Here is a 13,278-nt window from a genome sequence, read left to right as displayed (position 1 = left end):
AGATAGAAATCGTCTCCTTTCTGTTGAAGATGAAATCCATGTTTGTTTATCTAAAATCTGATCCCGAATTAAGTATTTGTGTACCAGAAGACAAGCACAGGTTTCACATTAGAAAATTAAACTTTATTATTCATATTTGTTTCAAAAATAACAATTCTTTGGCACATATTTTTGTTTATATGTCATTTTACTTTGATTTATCTTATACATACATACGTACATCTTCAAGGCCCACCTTTCCTAATTGGGTTGTGGGGGCAACAGCTGCAAGAGGAACTTCCAATGGTCACAATCCTCTGCCACCAAGCTCAGGTGTTCTGGTGGGATTCCCAAACGTGTCCACCCAAGGTTTTGGATATAATCTATCCAACGAGTCCTTGGCCTTCCACGTGGCCTCCCACCCTCTGGCGTGGCAAAGAGGGCATGCTGAGGGAGCCTCTCTTGTGGCATTCCGACCAGGTGCCCATACCAACGTAACTGTGATCTCTCAACACGGAGAAGCAGCGGTTGAGTATTGAGGGTTTCCTAAATTATAGAGCTTCTGACTCTGTCGAGTCTTGTCAGCCCCGCAACCCCTCGAAGGAACCTCATTTCAGCCACTTGGATTCGTGTCCGCATTCTTTTGGTCATTACCCAACTCTCATGACCATAGGTGAGGATGGGGACATAGACTGTATTGCAGACAGCCAGCTTTGCCTTCTGGCTTAACTCCTGCTTCAATACTACCAAACGGCCAAGCTCCGATTTATCTTATTATTTTGAAAATTACAAATAAGCTTAAAGTTATTATAGCACTTATTATTTGTTTTCCTTATGATCTTTAAATTCATAAATAATAAAGAAAGATACTAACAATGATATATAATAATTATTATGTAGGGGTTCCCTACAACATGGATATTATTTCAAGGGTTCTGCAAGGGCAAAAAGGTTGAGAAACACTGGTGTAGTGTTTGGCCTCCCTCAATGAGTCCCTGCCTCCCTGGAGGTCTCTCTCTTAATAATAATAATAATAATTCTGCTTTTATAGATAATTTATCATTTTGATTACATTTCTATGATCTTATTTACAAGAATCATTTCAAAGTTCTGTACATTGTATTCCTATGGTTAAATCTAAAAATTTATTTAACTAAATAAATTTACATGCCTTCAGTATAATCTTCATTTTTCCTTATTACTGCTGCCTCATTTTTGGGTAAGTCTTGTATTCCTTTCAGGAAACTTTTTTTTTTTGTTGAGATATTTCATACATCTGGTTACTGCAGCATAAACCTCGTTAATGATAGTGAAGCATTTATCATAGTCATTCTTTCAACTTGTGGAAATAACTTGAAGTCTGGAGAATTTGTGTCAGGACTATATGGGAAGGCGATGTGAGGAAGTATTACCATTCATATAATTTCATAAGATTAGATACTTCATGTGAAAGATTTACCCCCTCATTTTGTGCAATATCTGACCTGAGTTGTAATCATCCTCCATTTTTGAGACCTTATTTCAGAACACACACATCAGAACAAAGCTAACACATAATGTGTTTACTTGGCATCTGACTTTTAACTAAAGAAAAGGTGAAAACTTTGGTTATAGGAAAATTCAGCGTAAACATTTTTTTGCCATAGGAAAATTCGGCACAACAATTTTGCCGTAAACATTTATGTTGTAAGACATTTTGCATTAATTTTTAAATAATCAATGGGATGATAAAGGTATTAGAAATTCATTAAAAAGGCCAATTTTTATTAAGGTGAATGTCAGTGTTACATAACATAATGAAATCATTAAAAATTGTACAAATTAAAAGATGCTGCATAAATAATTAACTTTTTGCTGCGGATCGTCAATTCAACAAATTCATCAGTAACATTGCTCATTGGAAAAAATGCCAATGCTGTGAAGCATTTCATTTTCATGTTGAATTGTTGCCATTGGTTTGAAGTTAAGCTATCAAACAGATGCTGAAAGTAAGATCCTGAAACATTAATGGTTGACTTTGAGAAAGCAACTATCAATGCTTTTTCTAACGTTTCGGGATCTTATTCATCATTAGATCCCGAAACATTAATGGTTGAATAATCTGCTGTAAGTTAATTCTGATTTGCCAGGAAGCAAAGCAAAAAGCCATCATGGAATCCTTAGGGGTCTCATGCCAATCCCAAGCCTGGATAAAGGAGGAGGGTCGATTCTCTGACCGTAAAGAAAAAACAATTGTTATCCGATGCATATATGATCAACAGCTACAACATGCTGGCTCGGATGTCGCCCGGATCAACAAGGCCCACGATCCCAATCAAGCGATTCCATATCATACTCATTACCTAGTGGTGATATCTGCTTCAATTCTTCAGTCAGTTTCCCAACACTATCTAAATCTAGCTTTTTTCATATAACTCACTATGGTACCTTGTTCATCGCTGTACAATTTTAACTTTATTCATCAATATTTTGCCTTTTTTTGTATTTAACTGTATTCTGTTTTGGTTGCCAGGGGTTGGATCAAAAAGTGGAATACCAAAAGGCAACATAACTGAAACTAACAGAACTATTATCAGTAGAACATGGAATGTACGGACACTTTGGATGGCAGGAAAACTAGAATTACTTCGCAAGGAAATGAAGAGATATCAGTGTGATATACTAGGACTGGCAGAGTTGCAATGGATATTAGCAGGAAAGATAAATAGATGCGAAGTCATATGATCATGGCATGACACCAAGCATAAAGCAGGAGTTGGTTTCCTTCTTAACAAAAAAGCTAGAAAGGCACTCTCAGGCCACAAACCAGTCAATGAACGAATCATAGCAGCAAGATTTCAAGCAAAACCATTTAATATATCAATAGTCCAGATATATGCACCCACATCTGACAGCACAGATGAGGATATTGACTTATTTTATAAAGATCTGACGGAGACAATAGAAACAATACCAAAACAAGATGTACTAATTATTGAAGGAGATTGGAATGCCAAAGTCGGAATATATAATGATGGTTGGGAAAGAGTCATGGGAAAATATGATTTTGGAGAAAGAAACGAATGAGTGAAAAAATGTTAGAATTTGCTGTGGACCATTATATGATGATCTGTAACACAAGATTCCATTATTTCCTATCAAATGATAGGAAAACCATCAATATGATTAAAAGAAGATGAATAACATCAGTGTGGAACTTTTCAAGGAGCGGATATAGACTCAGATCATAGTTTAGTGATTGCAAACATTAAGTTGACATTAAAAAAGAAAATATAAACCCCATCATCAGAAATGAAGAGAGCAAGAACAAGTGAAACAGAAATAGGAAGAAGGTGCAGAACAGTATTAGAGGAGAAATTTAAGAGTGTAGACAAAGAAAAAGATTTGAATCTAAGAGTAAAAAGAGTAACGAAGGCGATAGAAGATGCAGTTGAAGAAACAGTACTAGAAGAGGAGAAGATCAAAAAGAAATGGATTAGACAAGAAGCATTGAAGTTAGTACAGGAGAAAAGAATCTTGAAGATAAGAAGAAATACATCAGAACGAATAGAGGAGCAATATAGAAAAAAGTGTAATGAGGTGAAAAAAAGCAGTCAGCCGGATAAGATGAAATGGTTAGAAGTCCAATGCAATAATATAGAACAGTACTATGGAGAGCATAAAACTAGGGAGGAGTACAAAATGATTAGAACCATTAATAGAAGGTGGCAACAAAGCAGCTTAATCCTCACACCAACTCTAGCACTATGGAAAGAAAAGTACTACTCAAATTAAAGAACAACAAAGAAATCATTATACTGTAGAGCAGACAAGGGCAACAACACTGTCATCTTAAATACTAAGGAATGTGAAAAAAAGATCAATAATCTATTATCGGACACATCTGTCTATGATGTTCTTAACGCAGATCCTACTCACAAAAACCATCTTGATACCAATGAACTATTACGTGATATGACCAACTGGCCTGTGGACTTAATCAAAAAACTAAAATCTATGCATCTGTTAATTCCAAGACTATATGGTGTTCCCAAAATCCATAAAGAAGGTACCCCACTACATCCAATAGTAGTGGTATCCATTCCCCTACTTACAAACTATCAAAATATCTAGCCAAAATGTTACAACAACACATTCACAACATGGATTCTTATATCAAGAACTCACAATATTTCTTGGAGAAATTAAAAAACACCCATATCTCTGAAGATAATAATATGGCTAAACTGGATGTCACATCTCTATTCACAAATATTCCAGTTTCAGAAGTCATCGACATCTTAGAAAACTTGTTCCTACCAAACATCACCAAGTTGTTCAAGCATTGTTTAACTTCGAATTATTTTACATGGCAAAAAACCTACTACAAACAACTTGCTGGATTAGCCATGGGTAGCCCTCTCTCTCCTTCTTGTGCCGACCTATTCTTAGAAAATTTGGAAACTCAAATTTTTCTCAAATTACCCCTAAACCAACCACATGGTTTAGGTACGTTGATGACATCTTCATCATTTGGAATCACAAAAAAGAAGAACTAATGGATTATCTAAACAAAATTAATTGCTTCCACAACACTATCAAGTTCACATTGGAACTAGAAAAAGATAATAAACTTCCATTCCTAGATGTCCTTATTAAGAAACAAACTGACAATAGCATCAACCTGTCGGTATATAGAAAACCTACCAACACTGGACGCTACCTCCGTTTCGACTCATCTCACCACATATCCCAGAAACTCAGCATTATCCATATGCTTAAAAAAAGAACTATACAGTGTACCACAGACCCTGGCGACTTACAAGAAGAATTGATGAAAATATCCAGAGATCTATCCCAAAATGGCTACCCTACAATTCCTTACATAGCCTATGTGTTTCTTTCTTTCTTGTTTCAAAACTTCTAGATGTCTGTCTGATGTAATTGATGCCACATGAACAGGGTATGCTGTAAATTCCAGAGTATTTGTAGAAAGGATGGCTATCTTTCGGGGATCCAATACATCAGCTCTATAAAAAATCCATTTGTTAGTACCATATCCAAAAAATTAGCTCTTCTTCTAAAACCATACAATATCAGAGTAACCTTCAAACTATTGAGACCATTCAAAAGTTTATAAGATCCCCGAAAGATAGCCATCCTTTCTACAAATACTCTGGAATTTACAGCATACCCTGTTCATGTGGCATCAATTACATCAGACAGACATCTAGAAGTTTTGAAACAAGAAAGAAAGAAACACATAGGCTATGTAAGGAATAACAGACAAGATATATCAGGCCTTTCTTCCCGCTTAGCTTCTACCAACCATAATATTGAATGGGATACGAGTCATATGCCCTACATAGAAGAGAACTACCATTCCAGAACATTCAAAGAAGCTGCTACAGTCGCCCATTCAACAAGTAACTTAAATAAGAATCAAGGCCTAATCCTACCAGATATATGGAAAACTCTGATTAGATCATTTAACCAAAAAGAAATGAACTTTCATGAAAATTACAATAAATATCTCAACAAATAAAACGTTGTACTTGCGACATGCTTATTGTATCATGCACAGTGATAACTTTATATAATTTTTAGAATTGTCGTTAGTTTCCTAGTTTTTGTTACTTTCCACTGCTTACCAGTGTATCCCTGAAAATGCTGACAGATATTAGTCAGTGAAACTAGTCGGATATTAAACAATTATTTACTTGACTAACATACCGAATTAAGTCTTTAATTTGCTAATACTAGTGGTCAAGAAAAAAGGTCATAAATATAACAGGTTGTTTATTTCATATGGTACAAAATCTATATCGCAAAATTGTTGCCATTGGTTTGAAGTTACGCTATCAAACAGATACTGAATTCAACACGAAAATTAAATGCTTCACAGCATTAGCATTTTTTCGAATGATCGATGTTACTGATGGATTTGTTTAATTGACGATCTGCAGCAAAAAGTTAATTATTTATGCAACATCTCTTTTAATTTGCACAATTTTAAAATGATATCATTGTTATGTATCACTGACATTAACCTTAATAAAAATTGGCCTTTTTAATGAATATATAATACCTTTATCATCCATTGATTATTTACAAAAAGTAATACAAAATGTTTACGGTGAATTTTCCGGTTACAGAAAACTTACTTTTTTAAAAAACATATATCTTTACATGGATATTCGAAATATAACAAATATTTCTTTAGTGTTTAGAAGTTATAATTTTAATTTTAGGTATGCAACTGAAGTAGATGTGGACTTTGTGCGGAAGGCAGTTAGAGCTATAGGTCGATGTGCTATTAAGGTTGAGCAGTCTGCTGAACGTTGTGTCAGTACACTGCTTGACCTGATTCAGACAAAAGTTAATTATGTTGTACAAGAGGCTATTGTTGTAATTAAGGTCAGTCATTTTTTTTAATTCATGAAACCACTATAAATTTTAATCTATAAATTTAAACCTCTGAAATTTTGCATTATTTAGATTTTATTTTTTACATTATGATTGTTTTTTTTTTTTTTGTTTTTTTTATACTATCAGTAAAGTTCTGTAATATTCAGAATTCCTATCAGATTTAAGAGTTTTATTTCCAATAAAATATTACATAGCTTTCAGAACTCAAAAATGTGAAGCAGTTATACCTAGGAGAAGGTTTTTCTACTAGGGAAATGGCTTCTTCTGTTAGAACATTTATGAAAAAAAGACCATCTCAGATTTTATATTGTTTTTGTCACAACTATATCTGGGTAAGTTTCCCGGAAAAATGTTTTAATGTAAAAACTAGGGGGGGGGGGATTCATGGTACAGCTGCCATATTAAACTTTTAGGAATACAGAAATAGTTTATTATAGTGGATAATTTGCTATAAAGCCGAGAGATTTTGATTGGGATTTTCTAATAGCTTGCTATAATGGTATTTCTGATATAGTGAGTTGATTGTGTTTATATATCAGGGGCAAAAATTTAGGATGTGCTAGATGTGCGGTGCTCATCCACCGAATAGCAATATAACTGATATATTTTTGCATTTATTCCTGTTAAAGACTCTCCTAATTGTTTCCAGACTTCGTGGTGATTCTAAAAGTAAACACAATATACTAATGCTTCATGAAGAGGATGCTTTTCAATGTGTAAACATTGCATCACATTTGCATTAATAGCCTGGATGTCCATTCAAAATACATACATCTTTGAGCCCTTTGATAAGATGTATAGATGGCACAACAGGTCAAATTCTTAGCATTTTAGTAGTTTTAAACCACTCAAAAGGCGAGGCAGGGTAAGCCCTAAGACAATAGCACCTAGAAGCTGCGATTGGTTATTGTTTTAACCAATCCAATCAAATGTTATCATTTGTCATTAGTTGCTGTTTTTGTTTTCTGAGTTTCATCTGTTTTGCATGCTTGAGGTGTGAACTGACGTGGTAGGCAAGTTTTTATATATAATATAGACAAGTTTTTAATATATAATTTTCAATAAATTTATAACTTTTTTGTCCACATTTATAATGGGAAACAGTATTGTAGTGGAAGGAGGTAAGCCTCATCCTCCCCTTCCAAATTTTATACCTTTGAGTAATTCAAATATACCAATCAAATATAACATTCTCTTCATTATTGTTTCCTAATATACAGTATCTTAAAAATAACACATTGTCCCTCACTCTGCACAGATTTGATTACAATTAAATGATAAATGAAAGTATTCAAAGTTACTCTACAATTAATTGCATTAGATCAATTAAGATGACCACTGATGTGTTCTACACTCTTAAAACTTTCATACATTGATAAAAATGCAATCATATGGTCAAACTGAGTTGAATTTTGTAGCATGGGTCACATAAGTCACGACAGCACACCCAACTGAAATGGGCCCGCAACGTCACTGCGATAGCGGTTCATGGACAATTCATCGTAGGAAAATTGATCACAGGAAAAATTCATTGCAGGTGGAAAATTCATCAACAGGAAAACTCATTGAGGGGAAAATTTATCGCAGGGAAAAATCATCTCAGAAAAAATTCGCTGAAAGCGTTATTCGCTAGAAAATTGAAGTCAGTTTGATTTAACACATGTTATGTAGAGGTGTGTGAGATTTGATAGTAAATTGTATCTGAGAGATACCACTGTAAAATCTGTTGCGAAAGAAAACAATTAATAATTTGCTATTGTTAAATTGTGAATGAAGATATTTTGTATGTTTTAATACTTCATTAACATTTAACATAATCTACCATGTTATAAGCAAGACTTGTAAATGTTATTTGTTGTTAGTCTCTTGCTTGTAATATATCTGAGGAATGGAGGGAGAGTACGCTTGTTCTCATCTACAAGGGTAAAGGGGATGCACAAGACTGTAAAAATTACAGAGGAATAAAGTTGATGTCCCACACAATGAAAATCCTAGAAAGGGGTCTTGATGGAAGATTGAGGAAGGAGGTGGAGATTGCAAAGGAACAATTTGGCTTTATGCCTGGTAGATCAACAACAGATGCTATCTTTGGGTTACGGCAGATGATGGAAAAGTTTTGAGAGAAACAATGGGAGCTACATCTGGCATTTATTGATCTGGAGAAAGCATACGATAGCGTGCCAAGGCAAGAAGTCTGGAGGTGTCTGAGGGAGAAGAAGGTTCTGGAGAAGAACGTCAGGTTGGTGCAGGAGATGTACAGAAATGTGGAGACAAGTGTTCAGACCTGTCTGGGACAGACAGAAAGTTTTCAAGTAACAGTTGGCTTGCATCAAGGGTCAGCATTAAGTCCATTTCTGTTTAACATTGTGATGGAGGTGGTGACGGAGGAGGTGAGAGAAGATGCGCCTTGGACAATGTTGTATGTAGATGACATCTTGCTGTGTGCAGATGCATGAGAAGAAGCGGGGAACTAAACTGGAAAGATGGAGAAAAGTACTGGAAGAGAGAGAGAGGTATGAGACTGAGCAGAAGTAAGACAGAGTATATGTGTTGCACAGTGGGCCGCAGACAGACCTGGAAGGAAATGTCATCAGGAAGGTGAGGGATTTTAGATACTTAGGTTCAACAGTGGAAGAAGATGGAGGAGCTGAGAAGGAAGTGGAATGCAGGATACAAGCGGGTTGGAGGAACTGGAGGGAGATGGCTGGAGTGTTATGCGATAAGAGGGTGCCGATCAATCTGAAAAGCAAAATCTATAGGACAGTAGTGAGGCCAGCTATGACGTATGCTATATAAACTGTGGCCCTGAGGAAAAATAACATCAGCAGGATGGAAGTAGCAGAGATGAGAATGCTTAGGTGGATGTGCGGTGTGACCAGAAAGGATCGTCAGAGAAATGACTATGTGAAGGGAACAGTGAAAGTTACGAACTTAGGAGCGAAGATACAGGAGGCAAGGTTGAAATGGTTTGGTCATGTGATGAGGAGGGAGGACGAATATGTGGGAAGAAGGGTGATGCAGATGGATGTGCAAGGAAGGAGGAAGCGTGGGTGGCCAAAGAAGAGATGGAGGGAGCTGATAGAAGAGGACTTGAGGATGAAGAACTTGGATGTGGTGACAGCCCAAGACAGGAGGATGTGGAGGAGACTCATCATCAACAGTGACCCCACCTTAAGTGGGAGAAGCTGCAGAAGAAGAAGTCTCTTGCTTGCAATATATTATTCATATAAATGCTTTGAGTTTTGTTTGTTATTCATTAATTATTTAATCTTAGAATATCTAATAATAATGAAAATGCTCTATATAAATATGTCATTCATTTTATTTAGTTTATTCTGTAAAATTTATTATGAGAAACTGCGTGTAAGTAAATTTAAATGTATATTATATGAATTGCAAAATATTCTTTTATTTTATTTCTCTATGTAAGCATGATTTTCTGTAATTCTTCTGATTGGATTTGATTGGCTGCTAAAGGAGAAACGGAGCTTGTTTTTAGTCAGCGCGTGTTTAGAATGTGAAAAGGCCATGCATATGGAGAGAAGCCAGTAGATATAAGCTGAACTGGTTAGAATCGTATTTTGGTGGGAAGAATGAACGTATTTAATTGGAAAACGAAAGTAAAGAGAGGAGGAGAAGCATTCAGGACAGCAAGGAGTGAAGTAACGGGTGGCAGTAAGGGGATTTGGAAATGCCGTAAATAGATTAAGAAAGGACTGGAAATTAATAGGCAATTCGGAATATTTCTATGGAATTCTAAAATTACGATGAATTCCAATTGCTTTGAGGAAGAATAGTGCAAAGCTGAATTTAATGCATAGAAGAAAATAAGGAATAAGTAGATTACCTAAAACGAGTGCATCAAGACTTGTGAAACTCTGTTTAATACTTCAGTTATTATAGTGAAGATTTCTTTTGAATAGTGTTACTTCAAAGTAATAGTTAACTACAGTTTTAAGTGAGCCTATAGTGAATCCAGTGTGTAAAAGGTGTAACCCAGTAAGAGCAGTCTTTTTTATATTTCAGCGTGAAGAAATAAGAGTTAGCTTTGCCGGATATATCTTAACATTAACTGTGGTGTTCTGCTAAAAATAGCCAAAGTATGTAGCTTTAAAGTGTTTCCCCCCTTGAAATGATAACTGCCCCATAATTAAATTAAGCATTTGTTGAGTAAGAGAGAATTAGAGATTTCTACTTTAAGAATAATTACTGTAAAATTCTGGAACATTGAACTGTGTGAACCATTTTCAATTTTTCGGAAGAATATAGAATTGACAGCTGAATGTTTAATGCCTAATGTTTTATGTTTGTTAAGAGTATTTGAACTAAGTAGATGTATAAAAGAATTGAATTATCTCATTGAATAGAGACAAGTTGAGATAATAGTATTTAAGTGTTGGAGAATAAGATCTGAAAATTTAACTTCAATCTTTAAACCAAACCGAGAGGCTACTAGTGTCTCAGAGATATTTTGAATATTGTTCAATTAGATTATCTTGCTTAGAAAATTATGCTTAAATGTACATGTTCTATAACTGTGTATTAAATGTTTATTTTATTGAATTCAATTTGTTGTTTGCCTAATTTTTCTTCATCTGCACTGCTCATAAAAATTTATTGGACCTTGCCGAAGCCTCAAATGATAATATTATCCTCGGCCTGTATAAAGTGAGATTGCAAAAGTTAGTTGATGATTGATTCCTCTATGTTATATAGACTAGTCTGAATATAGGGTGGCGCAGTATAATAAAATTTCTCTATATTTGGTATCAATATTCAGTATCAATCAACATCTAACAAATTAAAAACGGACTTTAAAGAAGTGAGGATAAGTCCAACAAACCAACATAAATGGATCAATTAGCAAGATGGATGACACAACACTATGTTTAATTTTTGCAACTGATTTTCCACAATTTTAATTTCTCTCAGTATTTCCAAATATTTAAAATGTAATATGAAAATATTATGAATATAATGTTATAAGAATTGCTGTAAAAGTGCATATAGGTCGACTTAATTGTATAGCTTGGTATGGATTAGCCAGATTAGCGACGACAAATATCTGCCAAAGGTTGTGAGGTAAAATGTTGTTAACGAAACGGGTAGCATTGACGTCATAAATAGGCTCATCCCAGAAAAGCACACCTTGAGAACAAAGGAATAAGTATGGTGTATAAGGAGCAAGATTGGCATCTCCCAAGATGGACCTTTACCTTTTCAACACGAAAATTCCGTGACAAACAGAAACAAAATATCTCAAGGTAATACTGGACAAAAGATTAACCTTCAACCCACACGCACATCAAAGCCTCATGCGCCGAGGCATCTAAAGCCATTGCACAGCTCTTCCCTCTAATAAACAGGAACAGCAAGCTAAATACCAGAATCAAAGTACCAGCTGATGATTCGCCCCATAATTACATACACATCTCCAGCCTGGAGCCACACATCCAACACTAACATCTTCAAGCTACAGAGAGTGCAAAACAGATGTTTGCAATTCAATTTCAATATGTTATACAGTATATTGATTAATTTTGTTCTGTTGATTTGATCGTATGCTTTCTCATAATCCAGGAATGCTATATATGTTGGCGGGTTAAATTCTATTTTTTTTCTATAATTTGTTTTAGTGTAAATGTGGGATCTGTGCAGGATCTTTCTTTCCTAAAGCCGCATTGTTCTTCTCCAATAATTTCCTCATCCCATGGTGTTAATTTACTTTTAATTATATCTAGATATATGAGGGCTGTTCAATAAGTAATAAGACTAATTTTAGGTGCAAAACCACTCATCACAATATTAATTTCTGTGGAATAAAGAAATGTTGCTGTCTGTATTAACAAAAGAGGTTGATAGATGGGGTATACTGGCTGATGTGCCAGAGTGTCACATGACTAAATGCAAGCTTGTTTCGGCGTGCCTACGAGCCGTGACCAGTCATCGAAATGGAAGCGTCCTTGGAACAGCATTATGCGATTAAATTTTGTGTGCGTTTGCAAAAATCGGCATCGGACACTTTTAACATGATATGCGAAGCTTTCCACGATGAAGCAATGTCGAGGGCAAGTGTTTTTCGCTGGCATAAAACTTTTAAGGAAGGAAGGCAAAATGTGGAAGATCTTGAACGTGAGGGAAGACCTTCAACATCCATCACAGAGACAATGATCAACACAGCAGTGATTATCATCAAGGAGGATCGCAGAATTACAGTACGCCAGCTGCATGTTGTCCTGAATATTTCTGTGGGAAGTGTTCACTCAATCATGGCTGAACATTTGGGACTGAAATGTGTTTGCGCCCGATGGATTCCCAAACTCTTGACACAGGAGCAAATGCTGCATCGAGTGGATGTGTGCACAGAATGGAAAGAAAGACTGGAACAAGAAGGCGACTACGTCTTAAAACGCATCATTACAGCAGATGAAGCTTGGTTGTATCACTATGATCCTACAATGAAATAACAAAGCAGTGAATGGAAGCATCCGTCTTCGCCTACCCCCAAGAAAGCAAAAACCGTAAAATCTGCTGGTAAAGTTATGACCATAATATTTTTTGACTATGAAGCCATTGTTTACCAACACGCTATAGAACCTGGGAATACTGTGAACGGCTCGTACTATGCGGATGTTTTACGGACAATGGTACAGCGTCAAAAGGAAGTGTCCATTGCTGAAGAATGGCTTCTTATTGTACTATGATAATGCAAGGCCACATATTGCTGGTGGTGTAGTGGACGTTTTGCAGAAGAACAACAACATAGATATCCTACCACACCCTCCATACAGTCCTGATCTCGCATGGTGCGATTTCTGGCTGTTTCCTCAGCTCAAGAAACCACTAAGAGGCCGCCATTTCGAAAGCAAGAAAGCATCTGTAAAAGCTGCG

The 13,278-nt window shown here is 35.7% G+C and overlaps 1 protein-coding gene across 1 annotated transcript in view; it reads left to right on the top strand.

Annotated features, from left to right (window-relative positions):
* Positions 1-13,278, top strand: part of LOC150093572 (AP-1 complex subunit beta-1-like) — a 287,854-nt gene that overhangs the window by 172,542 nt on the left and 102,034 nt on the right. The window contains exon 10 of the mRNA XM_090413097.1: positions 6,210-6,375. Within this exon, the coding sequence (XP_090269223.1) occupies positions 6,210-6,375 (166 nt within the window). The remainder of the gene's footprint in view (positions 1-6,209; positions 6,376-13,278) is intronic.

Source organism: Typopeltis vanoorti, chromosome 23 (genome assembly GCF_054136105.1).
Source record: "Typopeltis vanoorti isolate ZY-2024b chromosome 23, IOZ_Tvanoo_1.0, whole genome shotgun sequence".
NCBI classification, from domain to species: domain Eukaryota; kingdom Metazoa; phylum Arthropoda; class Arachnida; order Uropygi; family Thelyphonidae; genus Typopeltis; species Typopeltis vanoorti.
Note: the sequence above shows the minus strand (reverse complement) of the source record. Positions and strands in the feature narration are given on the sequence as shown.